Source organism: Microcaecilia unicolor, chromosome 7, assembly GCF_901765095.1.
Source record: "Microcaecilia unicolor chromosome 7, aMicUni1.1, whole genome shotgun sequence".
Taxonomy (NCBI): domain Eukaryota; kingdom Metazoa; phylum Chordata; class Amphibia; order Gymnophiona; family Siphonopidae; genus Microcaecilia; species Microcaecilia unicolor.
In genome coordinates this window covers 308,738,217-308,759,883 of record NC_044037.1, presented here as the reverse complement: position 1 = coordinate 308,759,883, position 21,667 = coordinate 308,738,217, and the positions used below count along the sequence as shown (strand labels likewise).

Sequence of the window (21,667 nt, the reverse complement as noted above, 5' to 3'; positions counted from 1 at the left end):
CTTCTGAATTGTCAAAAGAAGGTTGCACTGAATCCACTAGTTCAGGCTGAGTTTGTCTTGGAGGGTTCAAGAGCGATGGAGACGAACTGTTGACAAGGGACCGCTGAAGTGGTCTGATGTGGAATCTGGCTCATGGAAGAATGTCCAAGATAGAGGCCATTGTGCCCAGAACTTGAACAGATTCCCAGACCCCGGAACATGGAAGGGAAAGTAGATCCTGACTTGGGTGTGTATCTTTTGTTGATGTGAAACAGGAAGAAATGTCTTCCCTAAGCCTATGACGAATATCACTCCCAGATACTCCAAGATCTGTGTTGAAAACAACTGACTTAGTGAAATTGAATAGCAAGGAATTAAAGAAGAGTAGCTATCTTGGATGAAACTTGCAGACTCTCTTGAAAGGAAGAATCACAAATCAGTCAATCGTTGAGGTCTGGATGAACCTGCAATCCATCTTTGTGAAGGAAAGCTGCCACTACTACCATGAACTTGAAAAAATGACCTTGGTGATGTAGAAAGGCTGAATGACATGATCATAAATTGATAATGTTCTCCAAGGATTGCAAATCACAGAAATCTTCTATGGGGAGGACAAATGGGAATATGAAAATACGCTTCATTGAGATCCAGGGAAGTTAGAAACTTTCCCTGCTGGAGTGAAACTATTACAGACTGTAATGTTCCCATTGTGAAATGTTGAACCTTTAACACTCTGTTGACTCTTCTGAAGTGCAAACCCAGGTAGAAGGAATCCCCCATCTTTAGAACTACAAAGTAAATGGAATAACTTCTCATTTCCCAATCTCTACTGTGCCTAAATGAAAAAGCATTTGGAAGGTGGCTTGAACTGTATGACATTTGAGCTGGAAGTTGTATGGAGATTCCAAGAAAAAATCTGCAATGGAATGGGAGAACTCCACTTTGTAACCCTGTTTTAGTATTTCCAAGACACATTGGTCTAAGGTAATTTTGGTTCACTCATCATGGAACCTGGAGAGGTGCCGTAATATTATGACACCCAAGGAGTGAACAGAGACTTTATCATTGGGACGTGCGGGAGGCATTGGTAGACCTGGAATTTGAAGCTGAGTTCTTTCTGTCCGCATGAAAGAAGGTTTGTCATTGTTGAAGTGGGAATCCTGAAAGTTAGATTTGCTTGGTCTGTAGCACTTGTCCTCATAAAACCTAAGATGAGACTGAGAGGATTTAAAAGAATATTTAGGCTTGTCTTCTGGCAATCTCTGAGACTTGGAGACCCCTAGGTCTTTAACCAACTTCTCTAGATGTTCTCCATACAAATGTTTACCTCTGAAAGGTAGCTTGCTAAATGTGACTTAGAAGCCACATCAGCTGTCCAATGCCTAAGAAAGAGCTATCCTTGCTGAGTGTCAAGAATTGGCTAGCGTGGCTGTGCACTAGGACTGGTTGGCATGGCTGCAAATTGGAGCTAACTACTGTGGCTGAGAGTCAGAGCTAGATGGTGTAGCAGAATATGGCTGTTTGTACCACTGTGCACTACTGATGGCAAGATGCAATGGGACCTGAATCAGCAACCTCTGGATCTCTGTGCTCATTCTCAGCTGGTTGCTTTAACCAGTAAGCTATTCCTCTACACTGAAATAGCCCAGTAATATTCCTAGTCATCCGATACAATGAAAAGGTGCAAAGGTGCATCAGAAGCATTAAAAGGCAGTATGACATACAGCTAGTGGCACCGCTGAAACAGTGGTGGCTGGAGCTGGTATGCAAGAATTTTGCCCAGCGTCGGTGTGCAATACCAGAGAGCAGAGCTGCAGTGGAAAACTAACACAGTTAACCTTTAGCACTGTAGCGTAGTGTTAGCTTCCCCAGCCATGCAATGAATTGTGGCAAGGCAAGCAATATGGGAGAGTGAAGTAAAATATGCCCCATTTGAAATACAGCTGAGTTCCACAGCTTCTAATATTATGCACAAACCAGCCATGAACCTATGTCCTTCAGGTTGAAAGCCAGCCACCTTCCAGTTCCGCAAATGAAGTGAGGGGAAACTTTCAGGTTGTTTTTTTAAAGTAACTGCCCTCTGTCAAAAAACTGAGGGGACTCATAGCTCTCTAAATGGAAGGTATATAAGAATATGAAAACACTAACTAGGCCCTTTCAGAGGACCTAACACACATGGTGCACTGACCTGATGTTGTTCGCTGGCTCCCAGCCTAGGAACAGCATTTAACCAACTCTGGAACTATAAGCAAAACCTTAACTCACCACAGGCAGCTTGGTACTTGTTTGGTGACTGCTGCCACCAACAAACCCACTTTAGGCAAACGTAGGTTTTCCAGCTCAGCACAGAAATGGGGTAAAGACGCAATAAAGCCTTCACCACCCAAAGGTTAGTGTCTGAGATGACCCATTAAGCAGTAATGATTTCTTGCATAGCCTCATGCATTGGAAAAGACTTAAGCGATCTTCTAGTGCTCGCCATTTTAGGATTATCAGCATCCTAAAATAGCGGGATCAGAAGAAGAAATATTAAGAACCTGGAGAGCCTTAGGTATAGAGGAAGGCAACTCTTCCTTATAAAATACCGCACTGTGGTGGGATCATCAGATTTCTCTGTAAACAGCTCCTTCCTACATAAGTACCGCCATACTGGGAAAAGATCAAGGGTCCATCAAGCCCAGCATCCTGTCTCCGACAGCAGCCAATCCAGGCTTCAAGAACCCGGCAACCTCCCCGCCCCCCCCCCCCCCCAAAAAAAAAAATTAATAATGTTCAATGGACTTTTCCTTCAGGAATCTGTCCAAACCCCCTTTAAATTCCGTAAGGCCAGCTGCTGTCACTACATTCTCCGGCAACGAGTTCCAGAGTCTAACTACATGCTGAGTAAATAAAACCTCTCTCCTATTTGTTTTAAATCTACCATATTCTAGCTTCATCTTGTGTCCCCTGGTTTTGTTGTTGTTTGAAAGTGTAAAACTCTTCACATCTGTCCGCTCTACTCCACTCATTATCTTCTGGACTTCTATCATATCACCCCTCAGCCGCCTTTTCTCCAAGCTGAAGAGCCCTAACCTTCTCAGCCTTTCCTCATAGGGAAGTCGTTCCATTCCCTTTATCATTTTCGTCGCCCTTCTCTGCACCTTTTCTAATTCCTTTATATCTTATTCGAAATGCGGCGACCAGAATTGGACACAATACTCGAGGTGCGGTCGCACCATGGAGTGATACAATGGCATTATAACATCCTCGTGTTTGTTTTCTATCCCTTTCCTAATAATACTCAACATTCTGTGCGCTTTCTTAGCCGCTGCAGCACACTGAGCAGAAGTTTCTAACGTCTTATCCACAATGACTCCCAGATCCCTTTCTAGGTCCGTAACTCCTAACGTGGAACCTTGCATGACATAGCTGTAATTCGGGTTCCTCTTACCCACATGCATCACTTTGCACTTGTCAACACTGAACTTCATCTGCCACTTGCACGCCCAATCCCCCAGTGTTGCGAGGTCCTCCTGTAATCTTTCACACTCCTCCTGTGACTTGACGAGCTTGAATAATTTTGTGTCATCTCCAAATCCTCCTGCATCTTTGCAGAAAGGGACTGCCTTGACTCCCTCAGATTGAGAGGGAGACAGGGGAGCAATAGACCCTACTTCTGAGCTGGAGTGCAAATCTCTTCTCTTCGGGGAAGGGTCCATCAGGGGAGACTGAGGTAGGGAGCAAGTCAGAAATCTCCCAAGGGTGAGCTAAAAAGTAACTGTCAGTTCCCCTACCAGACTTCTTCAACATATAGGTATTATGGAGCAGCAGAATGAACTTGGTGAGGAAAAAAGTCAGAAGACTCTGCCCCCAGAGAAACCCCTGGAACAGCTGACATATGTGTAAGGACCTCCAAAGCAGTGCCAGGTAAACAGCCATCGGCAGTGCTATTTCAGAATCACACTACAGTAAAATGGTTGCCGGATCACTTTCAGCCCCATGAGGAGAATAAGCCTGCATCTCTCCCACGTGGGATACTAACAAGGCCTCCCCGAACATGGTCCCCTGTGCTAAAGGAGGGCCTGCAAAGCAACTGGACACTGCCCCGATGCTGCTTTCTGCTTCCAACAGTGGGAACACTGTTTAACAACTTTGGCAGCCAGCACAAAGAAAATAAAACCGTGACTGCCCGAAGTTGAAAGAAAATTTAAAGATACACTCATCCCGGGAGAGCAAGCGTCGGGAGTCCTGCCTGAAGAACTCAATGCTACTGGAAGCACACTCACACCCTCTCCACTACTAAGCCCTTTATACTGCTCCAAACCAGTATTCCTCCTGCTGCCAAGGCTGTGGGCTTTAAAGAATTATGCCCCAATTTGTATTTATTTATTTATTTTTAGTAAGGAAGGAGAATTGAAGAAGGGCTGGAAAGGAAAGATGGGTGGGAGAGGGATCTGGTATCACCAGGTGTACTCCCTAAGGCTGGCACCGCTCAGCTGCGCACCCAAAGTTCCACTGAACAGAAGCCACCATCAGATGAAACCAGGAGCTAGTGATAAACCGTCCATCCGCTTGCTGGAGATAGAGAATACTGACTGACCAGGGAGCATTCCATCCTGTAAGACAGTTCTGTTCAGCGCTCTTTATCTCCACCTGCTGGTAGATAGTCACAATCCACAAGTCTCTGGATTCAATTGCTGCTGATGCTATGGAAGAGTGGGTTGTCTGGCTTGCTACGTTGCTTACATCAGCGAACACCTCACAAGGGTAAGCAATTTTGCTTTCTGTGATTATAAGGAGGGGCAAGAGTCACATATTCTGTTCTGATTAAAAGAGGAGGGAATACGTCCACCCCCTTTAAAGACAGCATTAGTGAAGTTGCTGCTGAAAAAGGGTGTTTGGGATCCAGAGGAGGTCTCTAATCTCCCTCTATTAGATTAATTTCTATGCTGAAAATCTAGGATTCTTCATTTTTCACAATTTGGTTTTAGAGAATATTGTAGTATGAAATCTTTATTAGTTTATTTGATGAATAAGACACATTTGCAAGCTGATAGGGGCTAGGGTGCTCTCTTGGTTCAGCTGGATCTTGCTTCTGCTTTTAAAACTATAGACCATGAGTGTCTTTTGTATTTTTTACAGTCCTTTGGTATCACAGGTTTGCCTCTAAGTTGGTTTAATTTTTTAAAAACTTTTCGTGATATAGTTTATGCCCAAGTCAATATCATACAATAAGACCAATATACCAAAGCAGACAGAAGGGTACACTTATTTACAAGTATTCTATAAAAAAAACTATTGATATCGAATGAGGATATAACAAATTTATATGCTGAAGTTTTTAAAATCAACCTACAAACACACCCCACAATATCCCCCTAACCCTTCATATCTATAGTTAATAGTTTATTTAAAATTTGCTATACCGTCTTTGCTGATGAGCAGGACAAGGTGGTGTACAGGAGACAGGAGCTGTACCTGCACTAGTATACTAGGGTACTCCGATACTAAGATGTTTTTATTTAAAGGTTGAGTGGTTTTTGCTTGCATGAATTTTTTTATCTTAACCTATGTGAGGAAGCAGGCAACTACAAGGACCAGAATGCACTGCAGCAGCAAGACAGCCAGAGTCAGGGGGAGGACTCTAGGCAGGAGAGGGTAAAGCCAGAAGTTAATTGGAAAACTGAACCAGCTGTGACAGGGTTTGAGGCAGCTTCATTAAGAGAGGGGTGGAAAGCTGTAGGGAGGAGTTGGAGTAGATGGAAATACTGGAGCAGCTCTCTCTGGAAACGCTGACAACTGGAGAAGGAAAGTAAAGACTTCTGTTTGACTGTTTGAGTTTAAGAACCTGTCTTAAGTTGAGAAGGGTTTATCTAGCAGGCTCTGAGTAAAGGGCCCTTTTGTTGTGTTTGAGTTAAAGAGAAAATATTTATGTTAAAGAAGCAACAAGCCATAAGGAGTGTGTTAAATGGCCAGTAATAAAACCCTTAACTCTAAGAAGCCTGGTGTTGGTGAACGTTTATGGTGAAGAGAAAAGAGGAGGCAGCAAGCTCCCCAGTGTGTGAGGCAGAGTCCTGGTGTGTGTGGCCGAGCAGGGAAGAGCCCAGCAGTGACTGTCTGTGAGAGAAGCTAAGCAGGGTCAGCCCTGGCGGGGTCCTGGAAGGGTGACCAGCTTTACACCTGGAGTTCCTTGATGAACGACAAGAATCGAATAGTTCAAAACTGACAAAAAATAGACAGAGTGCAGATTCAAGATAGCACCTGTATAGGACGTATTTGCAGGATTCTCAAACTTACCTAGCGGTTTTCTAGCTTGCAGTGCGGTAAACAGAGCTCTTGGGTGAGGCTCATTGAATTACATGTCCTGATCCTTCCAAGTACTGTTTAGCCAGTATGCAAATGTTTAGTTAGTGTTATAATTGATCCATATTTCAGTTACCTGTTATTGTTTGCAAATTTGCACTATTTTGTTCTACTGTTCAATATTTTTAAGAGAATAAACATAATTGTTTGTTTGCTCTGTTTGTCTGGACTGATAAATAATCCTGGTGATTTATGTTTTGAGTCTGTGAATGCTTTCTGGAAACTGTGGGACCACTGGGAATGTGGCCCCAGTAAACTAGAAATCATTGGGGATAAGTGGAGAGCGGGAGACTTGCCCGGAGGTGGTTGTGACCCAGTCGGTGGAAGGAGGGTGCTAGTGTAGAACATGACTGGCAGGTGCAGGCGGACCTGAGCTGTGCTGGGGATAGACCCTCTAAGTGGCCGTGGGGTAACCCCAGGCGGGTAGCTAGGAATTTCATGACATAGCTCCTTGGCAAACCAAATGAATCAGTAAAAACTGGAACAAGATTTTGCTCATGCAAACCTCATCACACAAACAGTGGATCATGTCATCTTAAATTTTGCTGTTCAGGGAGTACAGCCTATGAGAACAGTAGAGCTGCTTATGTTTGTTGAACTCAAACAAAAGAGTGATGAGTTGGGTCACTTTGAAGAGAAGATGAAGCTGAAGCTGGTTGAAATTCCTGGTGAACAGACATATGTCTGTACCACAACAGACTGCTCATCATCCCATGGAAAATGTAACATTGAGTTGAATGTCCACTATATTGCTAGAATCTTTAGAGAGGAAGTCTCCTTACATAAGAACATAAGGCCTTGCCTGGCCTTAAGAAGACTGAAGGGTTCACACACATTTGACATTCTTGTATTATTTCTTGAAGACATTCATGTGGAGTCTGCCATCAGAAAAAACATTGTTAGAACAACAGACAATGATTCCAACTTTTGTGAAAGCCTTCTCTGTAACAGAACATCATGATGATGATAACAAAGATGAAGATGCAAGTGATGAACTAGACAGTACAAACATACCAGGCTACAATCTACTTAGGAAGGCTAGAGATGTTCGTAAAGGTGGAGGAGTAGCTCTGTATGTGAGAAACAATATCACAGCAACTGAAATGCCAGGAAGAAGCGATATGGATCATCTTGAAAAGAGATGATGGAACCTCTGACCACATGAGTGTTGTCTACAGACCTCCAACACAATCAGAGGAACAAGATAAAGATCTGGTTAAAGATATCCAAAAGTTGGGAAAGCAAAGACAGGTGTTGTTACTGGGAGATTTCAACCTACTGGATGCAGATTGGAAAGTTCCACCTGCTGAATCGGAAAGAAGTAGAGAGATCATGGATGCCTTACAAAGTGCTCTGCTCAGACAAATGGTGACAGAACTCACGAGGTAAGGAGCGACACTGGATCTGGTGCTCACAAATGGGGAAAGTGTGTCTAATGTCTGAGTGGGTACCCACCTGGGCAACAGTGATCATCATACAGTTTGGTTTGATATAACAACTAAAGTGGAGGGTATTTATTTATTTTTTTTTTATTACATTTGTAACCCGCGCTTTCCCACTCATGGCAGGCTCAATGCAGCTTACATGGGGCAATGGAGGGTTAAGTGACTTGCCCACAGTCACAAGGAGCTGCCTGTGCCTGAAGTGGGAATTGAACTCAGTTCCTCAGTTCCCCAGGACCAAAGTCCACCACCCTAACCACTAGGCCACTCCTCCACGCCACTTAAAACTCACTGGATTTCAAACATGCTGACTTTAGTAAAATGGGGGACTACCTGAAGAGCTGATGGGCTGGGAGGATATAAGAGAAGTGGAAAGGCAGTGGTCCAAGCTGAAAGGAGCTATAAATATGGCTACTAACCTAAGGAGAGCAAATAAAAGAAAGAAACCGATATGGTTCTCCAAGCCAGATCCCACATGTTTAGATATAGTTTGGTAATTTCAATTTGTATATCATTTCCAGCCCACTTCCTGAACTTACCCTGATCCCATCATACTGCTGTGGGGGCACGCATGGGGAATCCGATTATTTGGCACTTGGAATCCACTATTTGCTTGCTGGCTGGACTGTACTGAGGAGAAAGACCGAAGCGCAGATGCTACCTCAGATACAGCAGTGAAGGGCTGGGAAGCTTGCAGGTTGCGAACACCACAGTGTGCTAGGGAAGAAGGTCCTGCAATGATGTTTGCAATTAGACTCTGTGGCTGAAAGAAAATAAAGTGAAATTATTTACTTGAGGTGAGCATATCATCATCATCATTACCATCACATTTATCTGATATACCACAAAGTCAAAATATTATCTAAGCAATTTATAATATTAAAATATAATAAAAATAGAAAATACAAGTTAACAAGACACAAATTCCAAAGCTAAAAAGTAATATTAATTGAAGAAAGCGGAAACAATAGGAAGGGAACGTGGATTTATAAGACTAACTAGCGCAAGCATGTAAAGGTAATGCTACAATAGGAAAGCCACACAACGAAGATGATCCAAAACCTTAGCCAGAGTAAAAGGCGAGGCCATAATGATATGTTTGAGTGGCATGACCTGGGTTACAAGCATGGATGAGGCATCTAGAATGGGGTTGTCCAGCCTTGGTCGTCAGGGACCTCAATCCGGTCAGGTTTTTAGGATTTCCCCAATGAAAATGCATGAGATCTATTTGCATGCACTGCCTCTATTTATTTATTACATTTGTACCCCACGCTTTCCCACTCAAAGCAGGTTCAATGCGGCTTACATACTAATTGGGATTACAAAGTATTGGTGGAGAGAAATAAGTTGAGTATTATCGGAGTAATAAAAGAAATAGGAATGTAGGAATGCAGGGATGAGGGGAGTAGGAGAAGTATGAGCAAGGGTAAGTGAGCAATTGGAGGGTAGATGAGGCGGAGGGGGATGGGCAAGAGTGAAGGGAGTAGGAGAGGTGTGAGTAAGGGTAGGTGAGCATTGGGGGAGGGGTAGATGAGGCGGAGGGGGATGGGCAAGAGTGAAGGGAGTAGGAGAGGTGTGAGTAAGGGTAGGTGAGCAATTGGAGGGTAGATGAGGGGGATGGGCAAGAGTGAAGGGAGTAGAGAGGTGTGAGTAAGGGTAGGTGAGCATTGGGGGAGGGGTAGATGAGGCGGAGGGGAATGGGCAAGAGTGAAGGGAGTAGGAGAGGTGTGAGTAAGGGTAGGTGAGCATTGGGGGAGGGGTCGATGAGGCGAAAGGGGATAGAACAGGGGATAAGCAGGGGAAAATGAGGCAGGAGATGTAGTCTAGGTCATTGTAATTGTCTCCTGGATATGTGATGAATAGATGGGTTTGTGGGAATTAATCTGGATCGTTGGGTAGGCTTGCCTGAATAGATGGGTTTTTAGTGATTTCCGAAACGGCAGATGGTCACTGAGTGATCGGATTGGTCTGGGGAGGGCATTCCAGAGTTGGCTGCCTAAAAAGGAGAAGTTGGATCCATAATAGGTTTTGTACTTGAGTCCTTTGCAATTGGGGTAGTGTAGGTTGAGATAAGTTCGTGAGGTTGTAGACATGTTCCTGGTGGGGAGGTCGATCAGGTCAAGCATATAGCCTGGAGATTCACCGTGGATAATCTTGTGGATTAGTGTGTGGACTTTGAAATTGATTCGTTCTTTGATAGGGAGCCAATGAAGTTTTTTTCGAAGAGGTGTTGCACTTTCAAATCGTGGTTTGCCAAAAATGAGTCTAGCTGCTGTATTTTGGGCAGTCTGAAATTTTTTCAGGATGTGTTTCTTGCAGCCTAAGAAAATACTGTTGCAGTAGTCGGCGTGGGTAAGTACTGTGGATTGCACCAAGTTCCGGAATGTTTTCAGGGGGAGATATGGTTGTATGCAAATAGATCTCATGCATATTGATTGGGGAAATCCAGAAAACCCAACCTGGCAAGAGCCGAGGTTGGACACCCCTGATCTAGAATGTTTCCAAAATACTGTAAAAAACTGTAAGATTACTCAGGAAAAGATCCATGTGAGACTGGATTAGGCACCATTTCCAAAGACAGCAAGACACTAATGTAACCAAAGCTCTCAGACCTTACTAGATTAATAAAACTATGCATGTATGGTACTTCCTGTGTCCGTAGCATTGTCACCTCAGTTCCATATAAAACTTGCAAATCGCTGACATCAGGTGGTCCACTGACACCGCTATGACTCTAACAGGTCCTTCAGGGTCAAGCTCACATGGGCATAAGTGAAAGAGATGCAGTATTGGGATAATTCTATAAGTGCCTTATTATAGGTACTGAGAATGCTATAAGTGCCAGTATTTTAGTCGTTTACAAGCATAAGTGATCATTTACTTATTAAGGAGTCATGGATTTGATATACAGGTGAATAAGGAGTTAAGAACTAAAAGCAGCCTCAAAAATGTGAGTTTTTAGCCTCTATTTGAATAACACTAGGAATGAAGCATAAGACACTAACTTCGGAACTCTATTCCAGTCCTAAGGTGCAGCAAGATGGAAAGAACGGAGTCTGAAGTTGGCAGTAGAGGAAAGATTTAGCTGATGAACAGAGTTTCCAGGGAAGGGTATAGGGAGAGATAAGAGATACTGAGGAGCTGCAAAACAATAAGAGGAGTTTGAACTGTATACAGAAATGGATAGGGAGCCAATTAAGTGACTTGAGGAGAGGGGTTATGAGAGTGTAGCAACACTGGTGAAAGATAAGTCATGCAGCGGAATTTTGAACTGATTGTAGGGAAGAGAGATGGTTTACTGGGAAACCTCTGAGAAGCAAATTGCAATAATCTAAGAGGGAGGCGATGAGAGAGAGGGATACGGATTTTCACAGTGTGCTCAGAAAGGAAGAGACACTTTTTGGTAATGTTATACAGAAAGAAATGCCTAGCACTAGCAGAGAGAGAATAGTCAAAGATGACCCCAAGGTTATGAGGTGAGAAGACAAGGAGGATGACAGCGTTATCCAAAGCAATAGAGAATGGGGGAAGATGAGAGGGGTTGTAGAGGGAGGATGCTCAGTCTTGGTCATGTTCAGCTTCAGATGACAATGAGATATCCAGGCAGCCAAGCAGGCTGAGACTTGGGTCTGGATTCCTGGTGAATTTTCTGGTGTGGAGAGGTAGATCTGGGAGTTATCAGCAAAAAGGCAGTACTGAAAACCATGGGAGGAGATTAGAGCACAAGGGAATAAGTATAGAGAGAGAAAAGAAGAAGTGCCATGACTGAGGTGGGATAGCAGTGGAGGAGGATCCACCAGAGCATACGCTAAAAGTGCGATAGAAGGGATACGAAGAAAGCCAAAATAGAAAAGAACCCTGAAATCCAAGTGAGGACAGTGTATCAAGGAGTAGGTGACAATCAACAGAAGAAAGAGGACTGAGTACGGGCCCTTGGATCAGGCCAGGAACAAGTCCACTGGACACTTTTGCAAGAGTTGTTTCTGTAGAAGGCAAAAGCCAGCTTGTAGAGGATCAAAAATAGCTTGAGATGTAAGAAAGTGAAGACAGCGGCAGTGAACAGCATATACAAGTAGCTTGAATAAGAAAGGGAGGAGGAAGTTGGGTAAATAGTTGGAAGGACGGTGAACATTTTTTTTTTCCATGGGTGGTGTAACCACAGCATGTTTGAAGACATCGGGAACAGTTGCAGTGAACAATGATAGATGGAGGATATGACAGATACAAGGGACAGAAATGAATAGATGGGTGGGAATAAGATCAGAGGATCAGGTAGTGAGTTTGGAGGGGGAGAGATGATGTGCAGTTTCTTCTGTGATTTTAGAAAAGGAAGAAAGAATGGCAGAGGTTGAAGAAAGTTTGTAAGAACGAAGTGGGGGAGGTGGAGAAGGAAAATGTTCCACTCAACGTGGAAACTCAAACGTGTGAAACCATTCTTCGAGGGAAACATTTTGGAACCTGATACAATCAATGGTACTAAGCCACCTAGATTACTGCAATGGAATTTATGCGGGATGCAAAGAACAACTCAAAAAGAAACTTCAGACCGCTCAAAACACGGCAGCCAGGCTTATATTTGGAAAAACGCGATTCGAAAGAGCCAAGCCCCACCGTGAAAAATTGCACTGGCTCCCAATCAAAGAACGTATTGCTTTCAAAATCTGCACCCTGGTTCATAAGATTATCTACGGCGAGGCCCCGGGATACATGACAGACCTCATCGACCTACCAATCAGAAATACAACCGGATCAACACGAACATATCTAAACCTCCACTACCCAAGCTGCAAAGGGCCCAAATACAAATCAACTTATGCATCCAGCTTTTCCTACATAAGCACACAACTATGGAACGCACTACTAAAAGCCGTGAAAACAACCTATAACCACCTAAAGTTCCGGAAATCACTAAAAACCTACTTGTTCAAAAAGGAATACCCTACCGACCCTACTTAAATAACGGAACCCTGCAACACTACAAAACCAAAGAACGAAATGGATATAACTTAACTCTTCCTCTATACGATTCCCTAATTATGTTTGTTCCACATGAACCTTATTCTGCCATAACATCACTATGTAACTGTTTATACTGGAATTGGCGAACGCCTTTACGGTACTATGTAAGCCACATTGAGCCTGCAAATAGGTGGGAAAATGTGGGATACAAATGCAACAAATAAATACATACGACCTAGCAGAGAACTGAAAATTAACCTTGTGAACCTTGTCAATGAAGTACTCGGCTATAGTCTGGGCAAAAAGTGAAGAGGGGGTTGGAGGTGGAGGCATTTTGAGGAGGTGAGGCTTGGAGGCAAGAGAGTTTGTCAGATAGATAAAGTAGTTTTCTTTGACAAGTGGAAAAGCAGATTGAAAGAACGTAAGTAAGAGATGTATGCAGTATGAAGTTAGCATGGGTGTGGAATTGTAGCCATAGGTACTCAGCAGAGTATGCAGAAGAATAACACGAAATCTCAAGGTCAGGCAAGGCTGTGGTTTAGTATGCCTTAGAGAACAGGGGATGGGAGGAGTGAGAGTCCAGAGTGGAAAAAAGAATACTATTATAGGAAGAGACAGCATCATTGACAGACTTGGATAACATAGTGGAAGAGAGGAGAGGTGAAACAGTGGTGGAAAGAATGCAAGGGTCAATAGCCTGAAGATTCCTAAATGTGTTGGTGGTGATTGGATGAGACTGAGTGGGGGAGGGGTGATTAAGCATGAAAGTTATCAGACCGAACCTCGAATAATGTGTGCAATTCTGGTCACCATATCTCAAAAAAGATATAGTGGAATTAGAAAAGGTACAGAGAAGGGCGACGGAAATGATAAAGGAAAGGCTAAAGCGGTTAGGGCTATTCAGCTTGGAGAAAAAACGGCCAAGGGAAGATATGATAGAGGTCTATAAAATAATGAGCAGAATGGAACGGAGTGAATAGATTGTTTACTCTTTCCAAAAATACTAGGACTAGGGGGCACGCAATGAAGCTACAAAGTAGTAAATTTAAAATCAATCAGAGAAATTATTTCTTCATTCAATGTGTAATTTAAACTCTGGAATTCATTGCCAGAGAATGTGGTAAAAGCAGTTAGCTTAGCAGGGTTTAATAAAGGTTTGGCCAGCTTCCTAAAAGAAAAGTCCATAAGCCATTAATAAAATGGATTTGGGAAAATCCACTGCTTATTTCTAGATTAAGCAGAATAAAATGTATTGTACTATTTTGGGATCTTGCCAGGTACTTGCGACCTGGATTGGCCACTGTTGGAAACAGGATACTGGGCTTGATGGACCTTCGGTGTGTCCAGTATGGCAATGGTTATGTACTTATGTATCCAGGTGGACATATGTCTAGGATTGCTGGATCATCTTTTGCATGTAGCCAAGTTTCGGAAATAAGGGCTAGACCAAATTGAAATTCGGTTATCCAATCTTTAATGATTTCAGTTTTGTTGATAACCAAGCGAGCACTGGTATGACCTATGGTTACGGGCAGGTAGGAATGCTTATCAGTAATTGACAATGGGATTTTAGTGAGTATGCATTTGATGTATGAGGTTCTTGAAAGTTATGATACTTAAGAGGGGCATTTTCTAAAGAAACATCCAATTGCGATTTGGATGTCTTTGAAAAACGTCGAAATCCAGGGGCGGGGAAAACCGTATTTTCGGAAAAAAAGATGGATGTCCATCTTTCATTTCGAAAATACCATCAGAGACGTCCAAATCCTTAAATTTGGATGTCCCTAGATTTGCACGTCCTTGGATATGGACGTTTCTGACTTTCGGCGATTTTCAAAACCAAAGATGTCCATGTCAAAAACATCCAAATGCAAGCCATTTGGACATGGGAGGAACCAGCATTTGTAGTGCACTGGTCCCCCTGACATGCCAGGACACCAACCGGGCACCCTAGGGGGCACTGCAGTGGACTCCATAAAATGCTCCCAGGAACATAGCTCCCTTACCTTGTGTGCTGAGCCCCCCAAAACCCACTACCCACAACTGTACACCACTACATAGCCCTTACGGGTGAAGGGGGGCACCTAGATATGGGTACAGTGGGTTTGTGGTGGGTTTTGGAGAGCTTGCTGATTCCTCCACAAATGTAACAGGTAGGGGGGGTATGGGCCTGGGTCCGCCTGTCTGAAGTGCACTGCAGTACCCACTAAAACTGCTCCGGCTGGCATAGAGGCTGGCACAAAATATTTTTAAAGATGTTTTTTGACGGTGGGAGGGAGTTAATGACCACTGCGGGAGTAAGGGGAGGTCATCCCCGATTCTCTCCGGTGGTCATCTGGTCATTTCGAGCACCTTTTTGTGCCTTATTCATAAAAAAAATACGTCTCAGTGAAAACGTCCAAGTGTTCATCAGGGACATCCTTGCTTTTTTCGATTATGGGTCAAAGACGTCCAAGTGTTAGGCACGCCCAAGTCCCGCCTTCGCTAGGCCTCCAATATGCCCCCTTGAAATTTGGACGTCCTTGTGACGGACTGCAGTTGTAGACGTCCAAAATCTGGTTTTGATTATACCAATTTGGATGTCTCTGTGAGAAGGACGTCCATCTTCCGATTTATGTCGAAAGATGGACGTCCTCTTTCGAAAATGAGCCTGACAGTGGGAAGTGTGATGTTTGGAGCATTATGAACCAGGTATTGAGATTCTAAAATAAAAGGATTATTTTGGTATCTGGTAAGTAACCCATATGATAGGGTCCACCATAGGAGTCAACGCACTAGAAAAAGATCTGGGTGTCATTGTAGACAATATGCTGAAATCTTCTGCCTAGGATGCTAGGAACTATTAGGAAAGGGATGCAAAATAAGACTAAGAACATTATAATGTCTCTGTAACGATCCATGCTACGATTTCACCTTGAGCATTGCATTCAGTTCTGGTCGCCGTATCTCAAAAAAAGATATAGCGAAATTGGAAAAGGTTCAAAGAAGAGCGACCAAAATGATAAAAGAGGATGGACCTCCTCCCATATGAGGAAAGGCTAAAGAGGTTAGTGCTCTTCAGCTTGGAAAAGAGATGGCTGAGGAGGGGGGGGTATGATTGAGGTCTGTAAAATCCTGAGTGGTGTAGAACGGGTATAACTGAACCAATTTTTCATTCTTTCAAAAAGTACAAAGACCAGGAGACACTCAATGAAATTATATGGAACTACATTTAAAACAAATAGGAAGAAATATTTTTTCACTCAAAGAATAGTTAAGCTCTGGAACTCACTGCTGGAAGATGTAGTAACAGCGGTTAGCATATCTGGGTTTTAAAAAGGTTTGGACAAGTTCCTGGAGGAAAGGTTCATAGTCTGTTATTGAGATAGACATGGGGGGGGGAAGCCATTGCTTGCCCTGGCATTGGTAGCATGGAATGTTGCTACTAATTGGGTTTCTGCCAGGTACTTGTGACCTGGATTGGCCAATGTTGGAAGCAGGACACTGGGCTAGATGGACCATTGGTCTGACCCAGTGTGGCTCTTCTTATGTGCTCTGAGCTGGATCTATATTTACATCTAACCCTCCTCCTGGACAGCAAAAGAAATAGCCTACAGCAACTTGCCTCAATGGGACCATCCAAGGATATCAGAACCAGAAACTACAAAGTGTATGACTATAATATGTGGGTTGAAATTTTATTTTAATTACATAACTAATTCTAAGATTTTGATTCTTTTAAAACTAAAGCCCACCATCAACCCCCTATGAATTTAGTCTCCAAAGAAATTCACACAGAAGTGCAAAGTATAATCATTCTTTTCTCTATTACTGGAAGCCTTTCATCTCTCAGGCCTGGTCTGAATTTACAACTTTAAAAGGTCTGTTTTCTCAGATCTGTTGACTTAAAGTCTTTAATCTTACAGTGCCAGCTGGTAAGATAGTTGATCCACCCAGTGAAATTTGCCTAATGAATGGAAAACAAAAATGAGAATGTTATAATGCCTTTGTATTGCTCCATGGTGTGACTGCACTTTGAATACTGCAATTCTGGTTACCGCATCTCAAAAAAGCTATATCAGAATTAGAAAGGATACAGAGAAGAGCAAGGAAAATGATAAAAGGGAAGAGACAACTTTCCTATGAGGAAAGGCTAAAGCAGCCAGGGCTTTTCAACTTGGAGAAGACATGGCTGAGGGAAGATATGATAGAGGTCTATAAAATACTGAGTGGAGTGGAACATGTAGATGTGAATCGCTTGTTACTGTCTCCAAAAATACTAGGAGGCACGCAATGAAAAGGTAGTAAATTTAAAATGAATCAGAGAAAATATTTCTTCACTCAACGTGTAATTAAACTCTGGAATTCGTTGCCAGAGAATGTAGTAAAAGCAGTTAGCTTAGCAGGGTTTAAAAAAGGTTAGGATGGCTTCCTAAAGGAAAAGTCCATAGACCATTATTAAAATGACTTGGGGAAAATCCACTGCTTATTTCTAGAATACGTAGCATAAAATGTGTTGTACTGTTTTGGGATCTTGCCAGGTATTTATGACATGGATTGGCCACTTTTGGAAACAGGATGCTGGGCTTGATGGACCTTTGGTCTGTCCCAGTAGGCAACACGTATCTTCTTATTATCACATACTATACTTTCAGGCAGTCTCATTTCCCACAGATTATGAAACTTACCTCATATTCTGACTGATTGGAGGCGAAGCGGATATTCTCTGGCAGCAGAGTGTGCAGTGCAAGGACACTTCCACTGTCCCTCAGTACCTTCTCCTTTAGCAGACTGATGAGAAAGGTACTCTCCCGTGGAGGCTGCCACTGAGGGTTGGTGATGGCAAAGTGCATAAGGGACAGTTCTGTCTTTCCATCTTCTGCTTGTTGGTAAACCGAAGCTTCTGTCTTCCCTGTTGGTATCCACTGAAACCACAAAACAAGGAGAAGCCATGAAACTCCCCAGATTGAGGGGATGTGACCTAGGCCCCATACACTGGTTGTCCTTCCCTCTCACTGCTCCCCCCCCACAAAAACAAATAATCCCATAAGCCACTATATACAGTGGGGGAAATAAGTATTTGATCCCTTGCTGATTTTGTAAGTTTGCCCACTGACAAAGACATGAGCAGCCCATAATTGAAGGGTAGGTTATTGGTAACAGTGAGAGATAGCACATCACAAATTAAATCCGGAAAATCACATTGTGGAAAGTATATGAATTTATTTGCATTCTGCAGAGGGAAATAAGTATTTAATCCCTCTGGCAAACAAGACCTAATACTTGGTGGCAAAACCCTTGTTGGCAAGCACAGCGGTCAGACGTCTTCTGTAGTTGATGATGAGGTTTGCACACATGTCAGGAGGAATTTTGGTCCACTCCTCTTTGCAGATCATCTCTAAATCATTAAGAGTTCTGGGCTGTCGCTTGGCAACTCGCAGCTTCAGCTCCCTCCATAAGTTTTCAATGGGATTAAGGTCTGGTGACTGGCTAGGCCACTCCATGACCCTAATGTGCTTCTTCCTGAGCCACTCCTTTGTTGCCTTGGCTGTATGTTTGGGTCATTGTCGTGCTGGAAGACCCAGCCACGACCCATTTTTAAGGCCCTGGCGGAGGGAAGGAGGTTGTCACTCAGAATTGTACGGTACATGGCCCCATCCATTCTCCCATTGATGCGGTGAAGTAGTCCTGTGCCCTTAGCAGAGAAACACCCCCAAAACATAACATTTCCACCTCCATGCTTGACAGTGGGGACGGTGTTCTTTGGGTCATAGGCAGCATTTCTCTTCCTCCAAACACGGCGAGTTGAGTTCATGCCAAAGAGCTCAATTTTTGTCTCATCTGACCACAGCACCTTCTCCCAATCACTCTCGGCATCATCCAGGTGTTCACTGGCAAACTTCAGACGGGCCGTCACATGTGCCTTCCGGAGCAGGGGGACCTTGCGGGCACTGCAGGATTGCAATCCGTTATGTCGTAATGTGTTACCAATGGTTTTCGTGGTGACAGTGGTCCCAGCTGCCTTGAGATCATTGACAAGTTCCCCCCTTGTAGTTGTAGGCTGATTTCTAACCTTCCTCATGATCAAGGATACCCCACGAGGTGAGATTTTGCGTGCATAACCATGAGCACTGTCGATTGACAGTCATTTTGTACTTCTTCCATTTTCTTACTATGGCACCAACAGTTGTCTCCTTCTCGCCCAGCGTCTTACTGATGGTTTTGTAGCCCATTCCAGCCTTGTGCAGGTGTATGATCTTGTCCCTGACATCCTTAGACAGCTCCTTGCTCTTGGCCATTTTGTAGAGGTTAGAGTCTGACTGATTCACTGAGTCTGTGGACAGGTGTCTTTCATACAGGTGACCATTGCCAACAGCTGTCTGTCATGCAGGTAACGAGTTGATTTGGAGCATGTACCTGGTCTGTAGGGGCCAGATCTCTTACTGGTTGGTGGGGGATCAAATACTTATTTCCCTCTGCAGAATGCAAATAAATTCATATACTTTCCACAATGTGATTTTCCGGATTTAATTTGTGATGTGCTATCTCTCACTGTTACCAATAACCTACCCTTCAATTATGGGCTGCTCATGTCTTTGTCAGTGGGCAAACTTACAAAATCAGCAAGGGATCAAATACTTATTTCCCCCACTGTATATATACATATATATACACACACAGGCTTGCCAATACACATACCCTAACAACTTTTATTGCATACATTGGGATTCTCTCAGTCATCACTCTCCAAACAATATAAACACAAAGAAACAACACAAAATTCCAACATAGTTCAAGGAAAGTTGAGACAATAAACATAACCATTGGATACATCCACTGATAGAGAACATGAGCATCAACATCAGACATATATGTTTAAAAACTATTCACACATATGTAACTGTCTCTGGGAAAATGTGACTAATGTCTCAGATCCAAAATGTTGAGAACAGCTAATTTTTCAAGTCATAGGATCACAACACAATCTTGTATTTGTTATCAACCGAAATGGCAAACGCCTTTACGGTACTTTGTAAGCCACATTGAGCCTGCAAATAGGTGGGAAAATGTGGGGTATAAATGTAACAAATAAATAAGCAGTCTGTAACATAGTAAATGACGGCAGATAAAGACCTGTACGGTCCATCCAGTCTGCCCAACAAGATAAACTCATTTTACATGCTATGTGATACTTATACCAGAGTTTGATTTGTCCTTGCCTTTCTCAGGACACAGACCGTAGAAGTCTGCCCAGCACTGTTCTTGTACTAAGTTCTGAACTAACATCGAAGCCCCTTAAAATTTACACTCCAGCCCATCCTTATCTATTCAGTCACAATCAGGGCGTAGACCGTAGAAGTTGCATGTTTGAACTTCTGTAACTTTTTCATGTATTCACATAAAAGGATGGAGTTTGGACACTAGTATAACAAACTGTTTGCTCTAACAGAATTCATTAAAACCTTATTTTTTGTTTCGAGAAACTTCAGTCACCTTTCCCCAGAGTTGGTCGCATATGTGTTTATAACTTGTAAGAGCAAGTACTGGCCGCCAAGAGTTGAAGTCTCGCGAGGGCGCTTCAACTCTCGGCAGCCATTTTGAATCCCGAGACCGTCACACAGCAACAGGATGCAGGGCAAGGGCAGCGCTCCGGGCAGGAAAGAGGGGGCTGTTTCCTGTCCCGAAAAGGTCACTAGACCACCAGAGCAGTAGATAGTAAGTAAGGGAAGGGGAGGGGAGACTAGGATAGGTCCGCCACCTGCCCACCCGTTTATCCAGAAATCCGGACAAACGGGCAGACTGGCAAAACCCGCCCGGACGCCCAGACATGTCCTCAAAAAGAGGACATGTCCAGGTAAATCCGGACGTATGGTAACCCTAGCTGTAACAAATGTATTTACATTTTTTAATCCACTGATGCTCTTTATGGATTTGGAGGTTTTGATGCTCACTCTCCAATCCTGGTGCTTTTTTGATAATTATAGCTATTACTTCAGCCTTTCCATACCGCTGGGTGTCCATGCTGGCGAACATCCATCTGTGCAAAGGAGCATGTGTCCCCAACACCAACCACATCCACGGTGAAATTACGAAAAAAATCAATGATTTCCAAGGACTTCGGTCTCAGGCAGAAGATGAGTATGAATGGGGTGATAACTGGACTCAGCAGCTCCTCCAGGATAAACATCTGCAAAGAGGATTAATAATATTGACACACTGCTTGTTTGCTTTTCAAGCTCCAACATTTTAGAAATTCTCACCAGATAATCTTAGAAATGTTACTAACTATACCATGTTTAAGAAAGGTCTGAAGACGCTATTGTTTCAGATTTATGTGACAAAGAAATATTTACTTATTTATTAGAATTTATTTACCGCCTTTTTGAAGGAATTCACTCAAGGCGGTGTACAGTAAGAATAGGTCAAACATGAGCAATAGGCAATTACAGCAGTAAAAATATTCAAATAATACAAAGTATGGCTTGGAGGGGCATAATCGAACGGAAACGCCTATCTCCATGGGCGTTTATCTCCGAGAATGGGTCCGTGAAGGGGCGGGCCGAACTGTATTTTCGAAACAATGGATGTTTTTGAGCTGGGCGTTTGTTTTTTTTAGCGATAATGGAAACTAAAAACGCCCAGCTCAAAAACGTCCTAATCCGAGCCATTTGGTCATGGGAGGGGCCAGGATTCGTAGTACACTGGCCCCCCTGATATGCCAGGACACCAACTGGGCACCCTAGGTCAGTGCGGTGGACTTCAGAAAAAGCTCCCACATGCATAACTCCCTTACTACGGGTGCTGAGCTCCCAACCCCCCTCCCCCAAAACCCACTACCCACAAATGTACAACACTACCATAGCTCTTAGGGGTGAAGGGGGCACCTACCTGTGGGTACAGTGGGTTTTGGAGGCCTCCCATTTACCAGCACAAGTGTTACAGATGGGAGGGGGATGGGCCTGGGT

General features: G+C 43.4%; 1 protein-coding gene across 5 annotated transcripts in view; it reads right to left on the bottom strand.

The window, feature by feature from the left end:
• ATG9A (autophagy related 9A) overlaps positions 1 to 21,667 on the bottom strand; it is a 110,812-nt gene that overhangs the window by 13,973 nt on the left and 75,172 nt on the right. For all 5 annotated transcript variants that reach the window (XM_030210019.1, XM_030210016.1, XM_030210017.1 and 2 more), the window contains 3 exons: positions 20,710 to 20,889; positions 17,390 to 17,626; positions 8,303 to 8,526 (listed from right to left, as the gene is read on the bottom strand). In XM_030210019.1, coding sequence (XP_030065879.1) covers positions 8,303 to 8,526; positions 17,390 to 17,626; positions 20,710 to 20,889 — 641 coding nt within the window. The remainder of the gene's footprint in view (positions 1 to 8,302; positions 8,527 to 17,389; positions 17,627 to 20,709; positions 20,890 to 21,667) is intronic.